The sequence below is a fragment of the Onychostoma macrolepis genome, chromosome 16 (genome assembly GCF_012432095.1).
Source record: "Onychostoma macrolepis isolate SWU-2019 chromosome 16, ASM1243209v1, whole genome shotgun sequence".
Lineage (NCBI taxonomy): Eukaryota > Metazoa > Chordata > Actinopteri > Cypriniformes > Cyprinidae > Onychostoma > Onychostoma macrolepis.
In genome coordinates this window covers 12792420-12812223 of record NC_081170.1, presented here as the reverse complement: position 1 = coordinate 12812223, position 19804 = coordinate 12792420, and the positions used below count along the sequence as shown (strand labels likewise).

At 37.7% G+C, this 19804-nt stretch overlaps 1 protein-coding gene across 2 annotated transcripts in view; it reads right to left on the bottom strand.

Annotated features, from left to right (window-relative positions):
- The window catches only part of usp45 (ubiquitin specific peptidase 45), a 37099-nt gene that overhangs the window by 8020 nt on the left and 9275 nt on the right, over positions 1-19804 (bottom strand). For both annotated transcript variants that reach the window (XR_009266429.1, XM_058747245.1), the window contains exons 6-15: positions 15856-16004; positions 14636-14731; positions 14373-14503; positions 6921-7008; positions 4288-4369; positions 3972-4063; positions 3551-3607; positions 3324-3452; positions 2072-2732; positions 1191-1288 (exon numbers count right to left, since the gene is read on the bottom strand). Coding sequence is in view for 1 of the 2 variants with exons in the window: in XM_058747245.1 (XP_058603228.1) it covers positions 1191-1288; positions 2072-2732; positions 3324-3452; positions 3551-3607; positions 3972-4063; positions 4288-4369; positions 6921-7008; positions 14373-14503; positions 14636-14731; positions 15856-16004 (1583 nt within the window). In the remaining variant the exon portion in view is untranslated. The remainder of the gene's footprint in view (positions 1-1190; positions 1289-2071; positions 2733-3323; positions 3453-3550; positions 3608-3971; positions 4064-4287; positions 4370-6920; positions 7009-14372; positions 14504-14635; positions 14732-15855; positions 16005-19804) is intronic.

Genomic DNA, 19804 nt, shown 5'->3' with positions numbered 1-19804 from the left:
TCAACAACCTGATCAACTCTATGCGAAGGAGATGTGTTGCACTGCGTGAGGCAAATGGTGGTCACACCAGATACTGACTGGTTTTCGGACCCCCCCCAATACAGTAAAACTGCACATTTTAGAGTGGCCTTTTATTGTGGCCAGCCTAAGGCACACCTGTGCAATAATCATGCTGTCTAATCAGCATCTTGATATGCCACACCTGTGAGGTGGATGGAGAAGTGCTCACTAACACAGATTTAGACAGATTTATGAACAATATTTGAGAGAAATAGGCCTTTTGTGTACATAGAAAAAGTCTTAGAGTTCAGCTCATGAAAAATGTGTTGCTTATATAATTTTGTTCAGTGTATATATATATTTCCCCCCAGAGCTCTTCTTTTATCTGGAAAGTATGCTTGGTTAATAGGTTCAGAAAATGACAATGGCCATTTCATTAATTAAACTTTACATTTTATGCCTGATGGTGATGATACATCTAGGAGTTGTGTCTAGGTAACAAACTGTCTGAAATTACACAAAAAGTACTTTTGCGACCCAAATGACGAAAGCAGGTTATAAATGTAACCCCTTTACCTAAATTCATTACGTCAGACTTCTGTGCCCTGTAGAAGCTTACGTTCTGCAAGTGAACGTCACTTAATTGTGCCATCCCTAAAAGGCACAAAATCACTTTCACGGACTTTTAAATTAAATGTTCCCTCCTGGTGGAATGAACTGCCCAACTCAATCCAAGCTGCTGAGTCCTTAGCCATCTTCAAGAATTGGCTAAAAACACATCTCTTCCATCTTTATTTGACCCTCTAACTCTAGCTCTCTCTATTCTAACTCTATTCTCAAAAAAAACAAAAAAAACACTAGCTTTTCTAATCTTTTTGTATTCTATTTGTTTTCTTTTTATTTATTATACAATTAACAAAAGCAAAAAAGGCCTCTAACACTACCTTGCTCTATTCTTTTCTATTCTCCGTTTTCTTTTTATTTATTATAAAATTAAAAACAAAAACAAACCTTGCTACATGTACTGCGTTAAGCGAACTGAGACTTGTTATAGCACTTGCATATCATTGCTCTTTTGTTGATTTTGATTGCTTCCATTGTCCTCATTTGTAAGTCGCTTTAGATAAAAGCGTCTGCTAAATGACTAAATGTAAATGTAATGTAATGTAAGGAATGCTGAGGATTCAGACCTGGTGAAATCGTTTAAGGTGAAGCGTGACCACTGGAGGAAGTGCCGAGATGAGCATCTGTTTACGGGCACTGGTGTACACCTTCTCAGCCTTCTTATCTGAAACATACATAAAAACAACATAGTCTGATCTACACTTTTGCCAGTATTTCTGATCAGCCATAAAAATAGCATTTTATGCTTTTGATTTAATTTATTCCTACGTAAAGATTTACACCCGTGTTCTGTAATAGCTCCAAAAAAAAAAAAACTACTCTGGACAGCATAAAGTCATTTTTTATGAAGTCGAATAAATTTTAATGAATAAATAAGCAGAAATTGACAAAGAAATCGCAATGCTTAACATGGTGGCTATAAGGAAGGATGGCATACACACAGCAAGGTTAAAATTTTTTAACATTTTTAGAGTTAATTTTTATATTTAAAGCATATTAAATGTTTTATATTTAACTTCCTAAAATAACATTACAAATGTAAAATGCTTACTGCATGATTTCAGACAAAATTAAATTTGACACATTGGGCCGTAATTAAATTTCTTTGTAAAGTGTGTGTAAAATCCTTTGTCCATAAATTGCCAGATCAAAATGGATTTATGAGCAATTTCCAGAGACATTTTTGATAAAAAACATAAATAAAAAACAAACACATAAATAATTTAAATTAAAATAAATGTAGCTTTGATTAGCCTAAATATGTAGCTTTTTTATTGCAAAAAAAATATATATAAAAAAAATAATAATACTACCAACCCCAAACTTTTGAATGTTAGTGTATTCATTAAAGGTAGTATATCTTTCAGCGACTCTTCTTTACTATGCAGTGGTCAGTATATGTAACTAATAAATATATATCATATATCATATGTGTCAGTATACATACCACTCCTCTTCATCTGTCTTTGCCTTCTCTCAGTGCAGTTCTCACAGAGCAGTTTGTTGTTGCCCATCAGCAGCTCAACAGAGGTGAATTGATGCAGGCAGGACTGTACGGAGCACTCTTTAGAGCTGGGGGTGTAGCTGTGACAGAGGGCTTGGAAGGCCCCTTGATGGTGCTGACGGTCTCTCTCCCGGATCTCGGACGGTTCCTCTGGGCTGTGACTGACAGGTAGAGTGTCAGTGGAAGTGTGCACCAGGCCTAGCTTGGACACAGCGCTGACAAGCTGCTCAACAGCGCCGCCCTGCTGAGGTCTAATGGAGGCTAAGGGAGTGGGGCTCGGGCTCAGGTTTGGTTTTAGACTTGGATTGTGTGGTGTTGAGGCTGAAGTCGTGGTGGTTGAGACTTTATCTGATGTGCTACTGTGAGTGGACACAGATGAGATTCGTGGTGACCATTCGCTCTCTGAGGCCTCGCTGTCCGCATCGTTACTGCTGTCCTGCAGGTTGGAATCCTTCTCGCTGCAGTCTGATTGGCTGCCCAGCGTATCCGCCCGGCAACTGGCCAGGCCACGCCCAGCCACACAGAGCTCCTCCTCTTGTCGGCTAGAAACCAAATCTGCACCTCTCTCATCATGAGAAGTGGACGAATGGCGACCCTGCAGCTTCTAAGTGCATAATCACACAAACATAAAGTAATGTTAAAAACAACGAAGCAAGGAAACACATACACTATGACTCCAAATTTTGGGGTCAGTACATTTTTTTTTTTAAAGTAATTAATACTTTTATTCAGCAAGTATGCATTAAATTGATCAAAAGTGAAAGCCTTTTATAAATGTTATAAAAATTGTAAAATGATTTCCACAAAAATATTTAGCAGCACAACTGTTTTCAACATTGATAATAACAAGAAATGTTTCTTTAACACCAAACAGGCATATCAGAAGGTTTTCTGAAAGATCATGTGACACTGAAAACTGGAGTAATGGCTGCTCAAAATTCAGATTTCCATCACAGGAATAAAACACATTCCATTTTAAAACACATTCCAATGGAAAACAGTTATTTTAAAATGCAATAATATTTGACAATATATTAGCGTTCACACTGTATTTTTGATCAAATAAATGCAGCCTTGGTGAGCATAAAGAGCTTCTTTCAAAAACATTAAGAAATCTTAATATTTCAAACCCCAAATTTGAACGTTAGTGTATAAGAACTATCAATGCTTCTCTTCTAATGTTGGCTCCACCTACCTGTCCACTCAACCTCCTGCTGTTTCTGTTGGCTTGTGAATGGCCAGCTGATGAGTCATCATGGGAGGCCGGACCGTCTTGCTCCCGCCCACTCTTCCCTAGTCTACCAGGGTTTGTAGGCTTAGAGATCTGAGCAAGAAAACACAGTTTAGCACATTTAGTGAATGGACAGAATATTAAATGCAAATAAAACAAAGGAATAGATGTTTTACAATTGTGAGTCTTACCCTTTCCTCTATGATGGGAAGGGAAATGTCAATGAAGGCTTCCTTCACTGTGGAAATCTAGGAGTGAAGCATATAAACATGTTAAACATATTACAATTAGTAGTCACTGTATTATTAAAATAAATATAAAAAATGTTGCACTACATATTATATATTGTATACATATTACATTGTATTATAGTAAATTAAAAGGCATATTATAAATTAAATTCATATGTATACACTTACAATATTGTAACATTTAAAGTGCATAATTTTTATTTATAAAGTTAAAATTTATTGTGTGTGTGTGTGTGTATCATATATATATATTTATTTTTTATTTTTTTTCTTTAATGTGAACAATTTATATAATATGGCTTTGCATGTGGACATTGTACATTTGAATAAATAAATAAAATAAAAAAAGAGAAATTCTTACATGTTCACACTCTTCACACATTATGGTGCTGATTAGCTCTCCGACAAAAATCCGATCGACAAAATTCATTTTCACTCCTTCCTTTCCATAAGCTGTAGAACATATTAAAATTGATATATGTTATACACAGTATATTTATGTTATATAAAAGCACATTCAAACAACTCCGAACACAAATAATAGAGCCTTTTTAAAATGATGTTTTCATGTGAATAGTGTCATTATTTTTTGAATCTTGTGAATACAAGCTGTCACTAGATGGCAATATTGTTCTGAATGATGTGAAATGCAGGCGACTGAAACATAGACTGATCACCCTTCACTTGTCGTTTGGTCTCCTCGTCAGCTGTCTTCTCCGTGGGGTTGTTAAAGGCTTTGAGGATGCCTGCTTTAATGCGCTGTCAATGTAAACACAATGTGATGCCACTTTGTTAGATAATGAAGCTCAAACAGTTGCTGTCACAAAAAGCTCCTTTTATCATGCTCATAATAACAGAGGCACAGAGAAAGTCTCACAACTTGTATCTTTTAATAATGAAAAGTTAACGTTTCAATGAAATAATAAAAAAATAAAAAATGTCAACCTTTTCGTTATATATGAGAAATTACTTGAATTTGACATCTATAAACAAATCAAATAAGCCACGGCCGTTTCCCCCCTCAGACTTTAAACTCTTCACCCTTGCATGTGTTCTTTTTTCCTCAGGTTTTTGTTGTGGTAAATAAGCTGAAGCAAATGCAAGGCCATGAACACGTGTATGTGATGAAAAGTAAGTGTGTGCTTCACGTATTATACACAGCAGCACATGTGCATTGTATATCCCATGTATGTGTGGGCATAAAGACTTGTGAAGGCGAGTGTCCATGTGGTCTTAATGAGAGGTGACATGGTCAGTGACTGTGTTGGTGAGAGAGCTGTTAGAAGACACAGTCACAGTATAGCACCAATCAATAGATAATTGGCCGTGGTGGCGATGTCTGTGGGGGATGACCAGTCTCCCCCATTGTCCCGTCCCCACGCTCGGGACGGGCTATTTAGGTCAAAAGCCTGGTTAATCCCACTCCTTCAGCCACTCAACCCCCCAAACCCCCATCTGTGTCGGACCCTGCTGCAACACACACTAATTAATCACACAAACACACACCCTAAAATAACTAGGCCACCACACTCTCTTGAGAAGTTGAGCTCACTTGAGCACCTCATTCTTAGCAGTTTTATTCAACAGCTAATTGGTGATAATTCAGTGATGTTAATTAGCATATTGTGACCAGGGATCCTATTGGCTAATCAACATAAATATTGTGGTGTCCATGTTTGGTGACTGGCTCAAGGGGTCTCAGCTCCATTGCACACTGAAGGTGAGAGATGAGGCATTTTGAAGAATGCTTTTATAAAACAATCAAAATCATAATGCTGACTGTAACCTCAACTATTTTTAAAGTTGAAAAGATCATGTTTTTTTTGTGTGTGCAAAATCTTGTATGTTTGTATATACTTGTGTATTTCACTTTTGCATGTTTAAATCTCTAAATCAGTATACAAATTCAAATATAAATAGTTATTTTAGTTAGTCTCTTATGCTCACTAAAACTGCTTTTCTTATATAGTATTACAATTCAAAATAGCTATTTTCTAAAGCTGAATTTTAAGCAGTCATTACTCCAGTGTCACATGATCCTACAGAATCATTCTAATATGCTGATTTGGTGTTTTAGAAACATTTATTACTATCATCATCATCATCATCATTAATGTTGAAAACGGTGCTGAAAACGGTTAATTTTTTTTTCTTGGAGTAGAATTTATTTGAAATATAAATATCTAACATATAACATTATAAATATTTATTTCTGTCACTTCTGATTAATTTAATATATATATGTGTGTGTGTGTGTGTGTGTGTGTGTGTGTGTGTGAGAGAGACAGTACATGCCGTCTGTAAATTTACTGAAGTACGTGATATTGAAGAACAGTTAAACCAGATTGTTTCCTGTTTTCTCCCCGTCAGCCTCCCCTAAGTGTGGAGGGAGGGAGGGAGGTCCTCCATCACAAAGCCTCAACAAGCAGCTGACTGTTTCCCAGGATGCACAATGAGGCCAGTCGCGCCACTTGCAAGGTTCCTAAGTGGCACAACTGTCCACATTCACAAGTCTGAATGGGCCTGGCTGGCCCTGGGGCTCATCGCCTGATGCTGCACCCGCTTTCTCAGGGCAGTTAGAGCCACTGGTGGGGTTGTGTGGGTCTTGGCCCCTAGCACGTCCGCATTAAGAGGCCCACAAGAAGACAAGAAGCACTCTATCAAACTACTATGCATCTGCCCCAAAAGAGGTCATCGTCCCACCGTCAGTTTGCAAATGCAGCCCTTTGCAGTGACTGGTATAGTTTATATATGCAGTGAGGAGGACTGAGGGCATAACGCTGAGAACAAGACCCCCTGTAGACCTGATATTAACATCCGTTTTAGGCCTCTCCAGTGGAAACAGGACAATGCAAACACATAAGCAGGGTGTAAAACTCTACCACCCTATTCTTAAAGTGTAAATGCTCATTCTTTAAAAAAAATAAAAGCTAGGGACCACACACTCATCCATTTAGATCAACTTTAAACTGAGCAAGAATTGTTTTTAAATATATATTTTTTATAGTTTTTAAATTATTTATTAATTCAATTCTTATTATATTAATTATAACTATATTACTATTTATTTTATTATTTATAATCTGAATATGGTCTTAAAAACAATGATTTTTGACCTTGCCCTTAAAATAAAATCACAAGTGGTTAAAGAAGATAAGATGCACATTCAGGTCTACATGATGATCTTGACTGACCATTTGTCATTGTATTACATGAGACGGATATCAATCCCAGATGAAAACAGGGCCAAAAGTTACTGTTTAATTAAAAAAATAAAATGAGATTTAAAAAAAATGAATCATGCACTCACCTTTGTCTCCTCCACTCTCATGGAGTCCAGGAGGTAGTGCAGCAATTCCTGACTGTCCTGTTGCTGGTAACCCTTAAAGCGAGGGGCCCTAAACACACACACACACAGTGAGAGAAAGAGAATGAGAATTCTTGTCACACAAACACATTGGCACAAGTGTAAATACATCCAAAGGGACAAAAGGAGCCAAAGCCACGCGAACACCAATTAGCCTCACACAAAAAGCAATCAAAAGCATATAGACGAGTAAAGATGAGAGAAGAATGGGCATAATCTTCTCTCAAGGCCTTTTCTCTGATGCTGCATGAGGTGACTCTCGCTGTCTCTCGGGAGGTTTCAGGATCTTAGAGGCAGCTATTATTTTTCCCTGACAACTTTCAATCACTTTTCATTTCATCATTCAACCAGCTGAGGTTGGTCACACACACGCGGTCACACACACGAAGTCACATATACGCTTTCACACACAAACAGATATATAAAAGATAGTCTGACCTTTCACCAATTCTCTCATTCTACTGAATTATAAACCCAAGATTGGAATTTATTCCTCTAAGATTTCAAAAGAGCTGAAAAATTAAATTAAAAATCTAAAAATGGAGCCTGTAAGTATTAAATTTCCGCATTTTAAGATGTGAAGAACCACCTTATACAACAAAGTCATTTTAGAGTGATTATATACCAGCTTTGCTTACTGTTGATCTGTAATTTTGTTTGATTCTCGCAGGCTGATGAGTTTACGTCATTAAGATGCAAGTGTTCTGTAATGGAGACTTTAAAAGAGACTAAATGTTCTCAGTAAAAGTAAGCCAATAAAAGCTAAGGGTTATACAAAAGTTCATGCAAAATTGAAATATTCAATAATGAAACCATTAAAAGTAATCCCAGAAAATTATGTAGCCTGTGTGTGTGTGTGTGTGTGTGTATGCACTTTTACAAAATAAAAAAAAAAAACATCTGTATTTACAGTACATTCAATTCAATGTTTTTTTAAAACCAACAACGGCAATTTATGGCCTTTATGATTATGACCAACAGTGACCAGTGACCTAAATTTCAGTACATCCCTAAACACTTGTCATATCTTGATGTTATTCAAACACATTTAATGCCACATGCTCAAAATAACTGAAATTACAGACATGTACAGAACAGAACCATACAAGACCACCCTAAATACTCCAGATTGGAGGACAGTGGCACTGTGGAGATATGTTTGTCCTTCCTCCCAGCTAACCCTGTGGCAAATCTAGCGGAAAAACATGTTGGGCGTTTAGGAAACAACTCCTTAGACTCTCTGCTGGGTAGCCCAGGCCAGATGTGGGCCAGCTGCGGGCAACATATGGGCATTTAAAGCCGGCCCTGCACCAACCTGTTGTGCATCGAGGCTGGATAGCTGGTCAAGATGATGGGAAGGCCATTTGGTCTGGTGATGAACCCAAGGGTAAAGGGGCAAGTCAAGGTGTTGGGTCGGGTTGGGACGCCTGAGGCTGTCCAGATGCTCATCGATGATTTTGCTATTACCTGCTAAGCTAGTAAGCACTGTGTTTGTGAGGGCAGGCTGGGTGAAGGAATGTACTGGCAGGACGGATGGTCAGGCAGTCTGGAACGCATCTACCGTGGGCTGATGAGTTTTGACATTCTGCACGACTCTGTGTGACGGGAGTGCGTTTAAGAAAGTCCAGCCACCTGCTTCTAACACAGGTCACGAGCAGGAGGTCTGGAGAGAGGGCTTCCCTCCCCTTTCTCTGTTTCTCACTGCTTCTTTTCTTATCAGCACTACTGTTGTGTAGCAGCATGCATGGACAACCTCCAGCATAAAAATGCCACAGCAACCTATGGTGGAGTCTAAAAGTCTGAGACAATTTAAAATCTATAAAACCTGAAAATAAAGTTTTAAAATTTAGTAATTCTGCTTTAATAAAGTAAAATAATAATATATTAATTTGATAAATTATAATACACTTCAGTTCAAAAGTAGGGTCAGTAGGATTAATTATTTTATTTATTTATAAAGAATTTTTTTTTTTTTTTTCAGCAAGGATGTATTACAAATTACAGTAAAGACTTAAATTTAATAAATAAATGCAGTCTTCTGAACTTTCTATTCATCAAATAAACCTGAAAAAAATATTATGGTTTCTACAAAAATATTAAGCAGCACAACAAATCAGCATACTAGAATGATTTCTGAAGGATCGTGTAACACTTACGCCTGGAGTAATGGCTGCTGACCATTCTGCTTTGCCAACAGGGCATAAGTTAAATTTTTAAATACATTAAAATAGAAAATCATTATTTTTAACTGCAATAATATTAGTTTTCTTTTTTAATAAATTTTTTAAATAAATGTTTTAAATAAAATAGTGCTGTCAAAAGATTAATCGTGCTTAATTGCATCCAAAATAAAAGTTTGTTTACATAATGTGTGTGTGTACAGTGTATATTTATTAAGTATATAAATACACACACATGCACGTATATTTTTTAGAATGTTACGTTTATATATTAAATACATTTATACGAATATAAAAATACATGTAAATATTTTCAAAAAATATATTGTATGCGTGTGTATAGTATAGTAGATATTGACTAATATTACTTTTTTATGAGTGATAATTTTTATGTTTCAGTGTCTCTCTAGATATCCACATCTGCCAATGTCAAACCCAAACTAGCTCCTTGGTAAGAGGTTTAAACAGTAAATGGATCAGGCTGGTACAAGCACAGCACGAGCTGCAGAAAGACAGGAACAGAGTGAATGTGTTCTGGAGGGAAGCTGACGGGTGAGACGGGCTCCAGTGGGAGAGGTGGGAGAGACTGAGAATGTTCTGGAAGCTCATTCCACTGGAAGAGAAGGCTGAAGGAGCCTGTAGCGGTGCACCCAATATGGCCCTGCCACAGACGGACAGCTGTAACCACTAACACAATTAACAGCGGATGAGTTAGTACCAGACGCCAGGCAGCCCCGGCACAATGCTGCAATGCACACATGCACACACAAGCATACTACATCAGTCGAATATAAAACACTCCCATACATGCATCTTACACTGACTGAGCACAAAACATACAGATCTATGAGACAAAAACAAACACACAGATTCATCCCATAGCTAAGCTCTCCCAAAATCTGGCAAGTAAACATTTCATCAATCATGTCAAATATCAGCAGAATCATGGCTCAATAAATGAAACAAATTATAATAATTTAAATTACAAATGTATCTATTAAATGCATTTAGTACACGGCTCTTCTAAAAACCTGATTCTAAATGGTCAATTCCGATAATCTACAGACAAATATTTTAGTACAATGATCTGTGTAACAAAGTGTAACACCAGGTAACCAACCTTCAAACAGCTGTGCTGGCCTGCTGTGATAAATAAAATCATTTCCATTTATTCAGTTATTATAGTGGTTCTCAATCTTTTTGACTTCAAAGACCTAAACTGTCCACAACAATGTTTGAAGGTCCCCTCATATAGGCTTATTTTCACTGGTTCATCCGCTGTAATGACAAAGTTTTGTTTTTAAAACAGTTTTTAAATTACAGAAACTAGTAGTGTGCATATACATTATATAAATTATATAAATTCCAGAATTTTTAAGAGCTGAACGTCATTTAAGGGGGCCACTGTTTTTAACCAAAATGACTTTTCCAGATGTTTGTAAGGGGAAAAATATTTTTACCTGTTAAAATATTGGCATGACATAACTAGACAAATTTATATTCTTTATTAAAATGTGTATGACATTTTAAGATTTCATTTAATTGAATTTACACTACATTTAGAAATCACACTTTTAAAACTAGTCTACTTCAAAAATTTTAGATGTTTATGTTTGCTTTTTTTTATGCTTGTTTTGTATTATTTTAAATCATTTTAAGTCATCTTGAGGCCCCCTTTAAAGTTTGCAGAGGCCCTCTAGTGGGGCCCGGCCTGCTGGATGAGAATCACAGAATTATTTGATATGCAGCCAACAAACTGGTCACTAATCACTTTCAGTTTACTACCTTTTACATTCAACAAAATCAACATTTCTGGGTTTATTTTGTAAAAAACAAAAAAAAACAAAACAAAAAAAAAACACTGCTGAACCATACACTATCCTTCACATATAGACAGAAGAACTAAACGGAAAGAATTCTGTCTCAGAAACCTAACAAACATCATGTAATAAATAAAAATACCTGATACTTGCTGTCCTTGCTCTTTTGAAATAAAGAGCAAAACTAAAACTAAACAGCAAAAACAGGTCAAATATTTTTTATTCCAAAAAGAAGCAACCTTCTGAGAAAGTATAACCTGTAATCGGCTCAGTTTTGAATCTCATAAAGTGATTAGTAAAGAGGGAGAAAATTGATGAGATATGAGATCCAAAATAGCAGCCAGTGTAACTAGAGCTTATTATTTTACATTGCCAACTCGCACAACCAGAACATCCTTGAAAGTGCTGTAATTGGAACCTGTGAATAATGTGCTTGAATCTCTGTACTAACAAACGTGAAATAAGTTCCATTTCACCTCAATGTGAAGTATGCAAAAGGTCCGAGACACAATTATAATTCAAATTCAAATGTAGCTAAAGAAAGCAGAAGATGAGGACATCTGTGCTCATGGTCAGTGTGCGTTTACAGGCTGGGACCCTCACTAGCACCAGGAGCAGGGAATGCTGCTGACTGCTCTCTGGACCGCTGCTGGCGCTGGTGCTGCTCAGATCTGTCCAGCTGGCAGCGTGACCTGGCCCTCAATCAACCATGCCAATAGCACTCAGCTGTGTAACACACACAAACACACACAGGCTACTTGTTCTTCACCCATTTTATGGTTGGTGTTCATCCCACCTTCAAAAACACTGTCCTTTAAAGCGTGATGTCTCAAAAGATGCCATTCTGCCACATTGTCCAACATAGCAAATGTACAAGATGGTGTTCAAGATGGCGCAGTAGTTCAAGTACCCCATCAGACCAACAGCTGTGACCCGTAGTTTGCCAGTCAACAAACGCATTAAACAAACAGGATCTTTCCTGTCAAGGACATGCTGGATTGCACAAGCGCGCACACATAAACTGCAGCACAGAAGGCCTTCACTTGACCCTATGAGCTGCCGCTCTGGAGTGCTCAAAGTGTGCGCATGTGGGTCCACCGTACAGAGAGGGAATTACATTAAAGGTGTATCTGAGGCAGAGAAATTCTGTTTTAAAGGGGTCATGACATGTTTTTTTTATTATTTTAAAATGTTCCTTCATGACATGTTTTTTTTATTATTTTAAAATGTTCCTTGAGGTTTACTTAAAGTAAAAAAAACTAAAAATAAATTTATATTTGGAACCCTCATTTTGAAAGTCTCTTTAAAACTACCTGTTTTTAAGTGGTGGGTTATGACTGGCTAACGTCATTGCATAGGAAACATTATCAATGCTAGGGTGACCATACGTCCTCTTTTTTTGGATGTAAAAATGCATCCGGCCAGGATTTCTAAATCACCCAAAATGTCCAGGATTTGGCTTTTGCTTTCTACAAATCGCCATTCATTGTGTGCGGTTTTGTGTTAAAGCCGTGTAGGGATGGTTTTCTTAATCCTGCTCACGCTGAATTTCTGGCCTGCTCATGCAAACATTCTAGTATTGAATATGATTTTTGCGCATCAGGGAGCCGCTATCAATATTTATTTATTTAAATCAGCATCAAGGCTATTTTCATGGCGATCTCTGAATAAATTATTCAAGGTATACAATTAACAAAAGGTTATAAAAGCCATTTCAGATGTACACTAGACAAAAATTCTAAAATACATTCAGGTGATACATTTTTAAATAAATCAGTTAGACACACCTCTGAATAAAACCGTTGTCTATTTACATTAAAAACAGTACAATATGTTTCACAGTCATTTTAGATTGGCAAGTAAGGCATGATGCCGCTATCAATATGTGCAGTACTTAAATCACTTTGGATGCAGCTCGTGTTGGATGCAGGGTTGCCAAATCTGCATTTGGTTTGCATGAAATTGGGGTGATTTTAAACTGTTGCAGTGGGTTTATTTTCTCCCGTGGGTTAAAGGTTTGAAATATTACATAAATTACATTCGACTAAAATGCTTGTATTGAAACATTTTGCATTCTACCTATGATAAACTGTGGTAGATTTTAAGTTTTGTGAAGGAAGCCGTTTAGCTGTGTTTAAGACCAATCTGCATAACAGTGACTGTAAAATATGTATTTTTAGGAATGGGAATGACATTTTGAGTTTTGATATTTGGGATATGGTCATTGCGCTACTTTGGGGACTACTTTAAACACCCCTCCCGTCTGCATTCCTGCCCTAACTGTTCCCTTTTTTGAAAACTAAAATATGGTCACCCTAATAAACTCCTCCTGCACTATTGCACGTGAGTGTGTTAACAACGTAATCAAAATAAAACGTCATTTCCAGACAAAGCATTATGAAACCATTACTTACAGTTAGTGATGCAGTTCGTATTCAGTGTAATCAAGTCAGCCATTAAGAGACTAGATGCCAGTGGGCGGGGCCTACGGTAAGAAGATTACGTCTTGCTCTGGAAGCGGTGTTAATGCAAATGTTTGTGCCCAGGTGACGTCACCTTGCCCCTCGGATCCACAACGAGCCGTTTTTGGAGCTTGATTAAATAAATGCTTTATTTATAATGAGGAGGACGTTTTAAGCTGTGAAACTGAAGTACAAAGACCCCATGTATGCCAAAAGTTCAAGGCAAATTTGATTTCTCATGTCACTATTGCCTGTGGCTTATAAACAGAAGCAAGATTATTACAATCAGCCTTTACTAAAAGAGTGTATTAGTGACAGGTAAAATCAATGCACCTTCAGTGACTTTAACATTAAACATTTTTAAACACTTTAAAAAAAAAAAAAAAAAACACCTTACAGGTCCCAAACTTTTGTATGTTAGTGTGTTTGTAAGTACATATAAAAGACATCAGGCAGATGTCTCAAAAAGCACTGTAAACATATTATACATTCATAATGGCTGATGTGTTTGTGCGCGTGCATATACTCAAATGAATTGGTGCGCTTAAGGCTGAGATGATGCCAGGTGAGCAGAACGCACATGTACACATATGCAAACCCACAGGTCTGATAAAGGCACAGTACCTGAGTTAAATATCACAGAAGCACCAGAGAGACACCCAACTGCCTGGCAGGCTCCTGTCTGAGCCACCCAACCATTCAGCACGATCAAACAACGTTTAAACAACAGCCAGTGAACCGTTCAGCCTGTACGCAGCATAAAAATCAACCCCCGAGAGCAGAGATCCAACCAGCCATTTGGGTTTAAAACAGAGGCTTGAAACCACTTGGCGTATGGCGGCGATCAATTAGCTACGTTTAGATTTGCTGACCCACAGAGCTTTCAGAGACTTACATAGTGTATATTTACAAATGGCGATAGTGTAAACATACTTCTGACATAGCTGGTTGAAAAGGATCTTGGGGGAGACGGGCCCTTTTCCAGGCTCCTTCATGCTTTGGAGGAACAGGAACATAGCTGAGGTGAGGGGTTCTGGGCTGGGCAACGTCACTGTTAGTGGCCCCTGTAAGAAAGCATAGCACCCATATCATATCTAACACACAGAGCAGTGAGGCGTTCTGCATATTTAAAAGCTAATATGAGTATGATTATGACAGAGACTGGACTAGTCCAGTCCATGACAGCTGGAACCTACCAAGTTACACTCAGCAGAGGGGCAAATCTTCATCTTATGTCCCTTCTCCTTGACGTCTTGAATTAGGTCATTCAGCATGTGGGTCTGGGAGAGATTCTAAACCAAAACACACAAACAGCTATTACAATTTCTCATTTATATTTTCTCAAAGATGAGTTACCACAAAAATATTAAGCAGCACAAGTGTTTTCATCATTGATAATAAGAACATTTTCTTGAGCACCAAATTACCATATTAGAATGATTTCTGAATTATCATGTGACACTGAAGACTGGAATAAAATGAATAAATTACATTTTAAAAAATATTTAAATAGAAAAGTTATTTTAAATTGTAATAATATTTCACATTATTACTGTTTTTATTTATGACTAAATAAATGCAGCCGTAGTGAGCATAAGAGACTTATTTAAAAACCGTAAACACACACATATATATTTCTGTCATGACAACTTTCAGAGGGATTGGCATGGTAATGCACATGACAATGTTAACGTGTTTGGTTTTGGCAGAATAGATCTGCTATGCTGCTACTGCGGCAGATCAAGTACAGAGACTTGCTACTGCGACAACATGCTGCTGTGAGCATGTAGGAAATACTGCTGCTGCAAATATAACATACATGAAATAACCCAATTTAGCATACATGAATCACTTCACAGCAGATCTATACAGGTGGAGCTGGGGAAGGTGGAGGATTTCTGAAGCATGCTACTAACTGCAACAGCAAGCACTAGTCATATATTTGAACTGTTGAGCAGCGAGCTCATTGGCTACCGATACAGGAGAGAACCAATCAACTGTGCCATGTGATAATGATGTCATTAGGTCAGATTGAGTTAGATCTATCGGACTGCGCCATGCCAGAACTCTGTATCTATACAGTTCAATTTGTTTATTTCATTTGTATTCCTGTAATCACTGGAAATTTTCGTTTGGTTACGTTTTCTTTTGTGAACCGTTTTAATTCAATATTAAACTGAAGTGTCCTTCTTGAAATAAGCTTGTCCCTCGGAAACAAGCAAGAATAAGGTGTTTTCTCAAGGCTACAAGGGTGAAGGGGCAGTTTTAATGACTCTTCCACATAATATTAATTTTATTAATAATTAATTTGTGGAAATAGCCCAGATCATAAACCAGCTGGCTTCCACCAAAACACACAGACCTGACACAAACCAAAAGTCAGGTGAGTAATGTGTGCTCTTGGACATGACTTTACCTGCATCACAGCATTGAAGAAGCAGGTGTTACCCAGATTGTTGATGCCCTTGACTGGGATAAGTGTGCTATTCACTGGAGTCTTCCCTCTCTGAGTGTCCACATACTCAGCGGGTTCCTCTCTGAGCCTGATAATTTTTGAGGTTGTTCCTAAAAGAGAGAACGGAATACAAGTTAACAAATCTCTAATTAGGACACTATTTAGTAAAGCAGGTTATCTACATCCAAAAACATTTCAGTGCAATTAAAAAAAGCTGAAAGCTTGACAAACTTTAATTTAGTGAAATGAAAACAGTTCTTCTGTTATGTGAAGATCTGGACTGGGCCTGGTCCCAGTGTGCGCCTGATTTTCTGCAGCAGAAATGGGTTAACATGCTGGGTAGCAGCTGGGAGAGGCTGCAGATGACAGCTGGATAAAACTACGCTGGTTAGGGAGCAGGGAACAAGCCCAGCTGCTCCCCGCTACTGCCATGACTCTGCGGGAGATTCTTGGCCCAGGCGGCTAAACACAAGGCCCGCAGAGAGAGAAAGAGAGAGTTTTTCTGCACAAAAAAGCAAAACTCCAGAGAAATGACGGGTGCACTGCTTTCAACACTCAGGAGACATGAAAGCAACCTGCATGATAATTCAGAGTGAGCAGTCGGTCCTGTAAATAGCTCTCAGCCCCTCAGAAGATAGGTGGATAACGCCTGTGGTTTTCAAAAATACAGATACAATAATGCGATTTATTTTAACTATCATTTCTAACAGAGACTACTTCGTTGTGAAATCATTTATTAAACAATGACTAAAACACTTGAAAAAAATACTTAAATGACACTGACTATTACACACATACTTTAATGAATGTTACAAATTGTAATAAATTGAATATCAACGTTAGCATTTATTCAGTATTTTTATTTTCTGTATTGTGTACTGTCTTTCATCATCCAATAAATATACATTTTATATTGTACAATGTGTATTTAAATTCTAAATAAACAATAATATGATAACTAGATGATGGTCATTTAAAGGAAGTCTCAATTTTGTTATGCAAATCTGACGAAAAATGGTGTGTAAACAGTAGAATACATATAGAATACAAGGCCAAAAAAGCCATAAAATAATAAACTTTCAGAATATAATCGTATTAGAAAAACTATGTCCCATTGAATTTTTATTTTTTGCTAGCTTAAAGAGAGAAAACACGCCAGTGCCAAGGCCAGAAATCTCCAAATGAATGGAAAAGGGTGAAATAGGGTGGATGAATATTCACAAATATTATGAAGCACAGCCCTTAACTTAGCCTTCACAAGACATTATCTTTTATATGCATAAACCAACTATCTGCATGTTTCACTGGAAAAAGAAATAAAAAACAGCTGCAACTCAATGAATAGCGTGGACTACATATACACAACAGAAACGTACCTGCAATTTTTGTATGTGACATATTTTTAAAAGTTTTAATTGGTGGACCAGTTGTCAAACTGGGTGGTGGCCTTTAGCAACAAAGCACTTGACAAGCCTTAACAAAACACAATCCATGAATGGCTCTGGACACTTCTTTTTTATTTTTATACTCACTGGCACCATTTGTGAAGGAGAGCACAAGTGTTCTGTCAAATTAAGCATTAATGAACAGCTACAAGCACCCAAGGCACTGAGAATGAGAAAGAAAGTCAGCATGGTGCTGCTTGCCGCTACTAAATATTGCTATTCACACTCTTTTGTAGTACTTTTATGCATAAGTAAGAATAGGAAAACAAATGTACCTTTTTATGAGTATTAAGTAAATAAGTAGCCATATGCTCCGATTAACTCTGAATAAACATCAAAATTAATTATAAATGTATTAAAATAAATGCACTAATAAACAAAATGCCAAAATCGGTATCAGCACTGCAACTAACAGGATTGAAAACTTAGAAGTAAACTGACGCTCAATAAGTTCCAGCTAATTTGGGTTCAGATGTTGATTTGTAATTATTGCTAAAATTATATTTGCTAGAGACACTAGTGTACCGTATACATGTAACGTGCTCTAAATCGCTTCAAAATGACCTGAAGTAATTCATATCATATAGATGAGCGCAGGTTTTGTACATATCTACAGCTTGTTTTGCCCTCAAGTGGAATAATATGCCTTATTCTTGTGTCCCAATTGGTTTATTCTTGCATGAATGATTTCTGTTTAGAAAGTGGATAAAATTAGTTATTACATGCCTTAGTGTGCATTGATTTCTCCCGAACGCTACCTCCTATTGGAAAGATCCGCAAAGACGACAACATACATTGACGAGCTGTAAACATCACATTCACCTTCTTGTGTATCCAACAGAATCGAAACCATTTCAAAAAAAGGCACTTTAATGTACAATAATAGACATGTCAGGTTGTTGAATGCCTGTGCAGATGGGGGATGTTTCTGCAGGTCAGCCTTTGACGAATCTCTGCTGGATAATACCAGGGATCTTCATAAACGCACCTAAGCTGACACATAGATTCTCTTAAAGACTTCAAGGCTGCAATATAATCGCTTAAATTCAGAAAATTAACACCAAGGCATATGGTGGGGTGGAAAAAGTAATTTCTTAAATCAGGAAAGCAACTAAAAGGTCTTGAGTTATCTTTCAGGTTGAACTGACATTGCCGCCCCAGGATCGCCTTATTTAGCCCCCCCTTCTGAATCCATATTGTCACACCGCCACATCTGAAGGAAAGCCCAAGGTTCAATCCATGTTCTCCAATTCAAGAAGTAAATTGGATTTCCTTTGTGCAACAATGCTCTCCGGAGCTGCCACGAATGTTATGCAGATCCAAACTCACTTATTGCACAAACTGGCCCAGAATGGAAAAAAATCCATTAAAATCTAAAGTGGGCAGCTTCTGTGCCCTCACGATTTTCTCACAGGGGTTAATCAGGCATCAAAACAATAGACTGGAGTGCTGCTATTCCTAAGTGGGGCCAAAAGCATCTGGAGCACTACATGGAAACATCTGGAAGTTTGTCTGTGTCCATACAGCCATTTGGGAGGGAGCCCATATGTCCAGGAACACTGTGGTGCAAACAAGTGGACAACGGGGACGCACAGCTCATACAATGAGCAAACAGGAGAATGAGTGAGTGTGATGGCAATAAGGTACTTTTGCATCTTGTCAGTCCCATTTTTTGAATGGACCAGGAGAATAAATGTGTGATGTGGGAATGCCTATGGAGTTACATCGCATCTGGGCCCACTGATCAAGGTAAACAATGTTCAGAGAGCCATCTGCCAGGATGGCAGCGAAGGAGATACGTAGAGGGGACTTGGGGGTGGGGGGTGGGGCAGTGCCCTGAACAAGCATATGGAAAAACAGATTTTTCTTCTCCCTGCAGCAGTTAGCAAAGGCAAATGTCAGCATGCACCACGGCCACGCTTGACTGTCCTGCACTCGGCACCACCACCTGGCTCTCCTTGCTCAGCCACCGAATATGGGCAGGAGTGACACTGTGGAGCATGTCCCCGGGGCGGCCTAAACGATCAGCGATCCACTCCTCCCCACTCAGCTCTCTACAAAACGCACAAGTGCCAAAGTGAATGGGATGTGGTTTCCTGTTAACTGTGTTAAAAAGAAGATATTTCATAAGCACTGTAAAAACTTTTTTACCCACCCTCACCCTAAACCAGCAAGAATGTATTGTATGAAACACAAAAAAAGATATTTAGCAGAATGTCTAAGCTGCTCTTCTCTAAACAATAAAAGCAAACAGTGACCACAGTTGGGCCAAGTCACCATTCACATGCATTGTATAATTTTTTTAAAAAGTAAAGGAGGCCACAATAGTAACAGTTCCGCGGTGTTATTAATACACTATTTATTCATATTTCAAATTAATTTTTATTATTACAGTTTTCATTTTAATTTCAGTTTTAGTAATTGCTATGTGCTTTTTTGGAATTTTTACTTATTTTTATATTTCT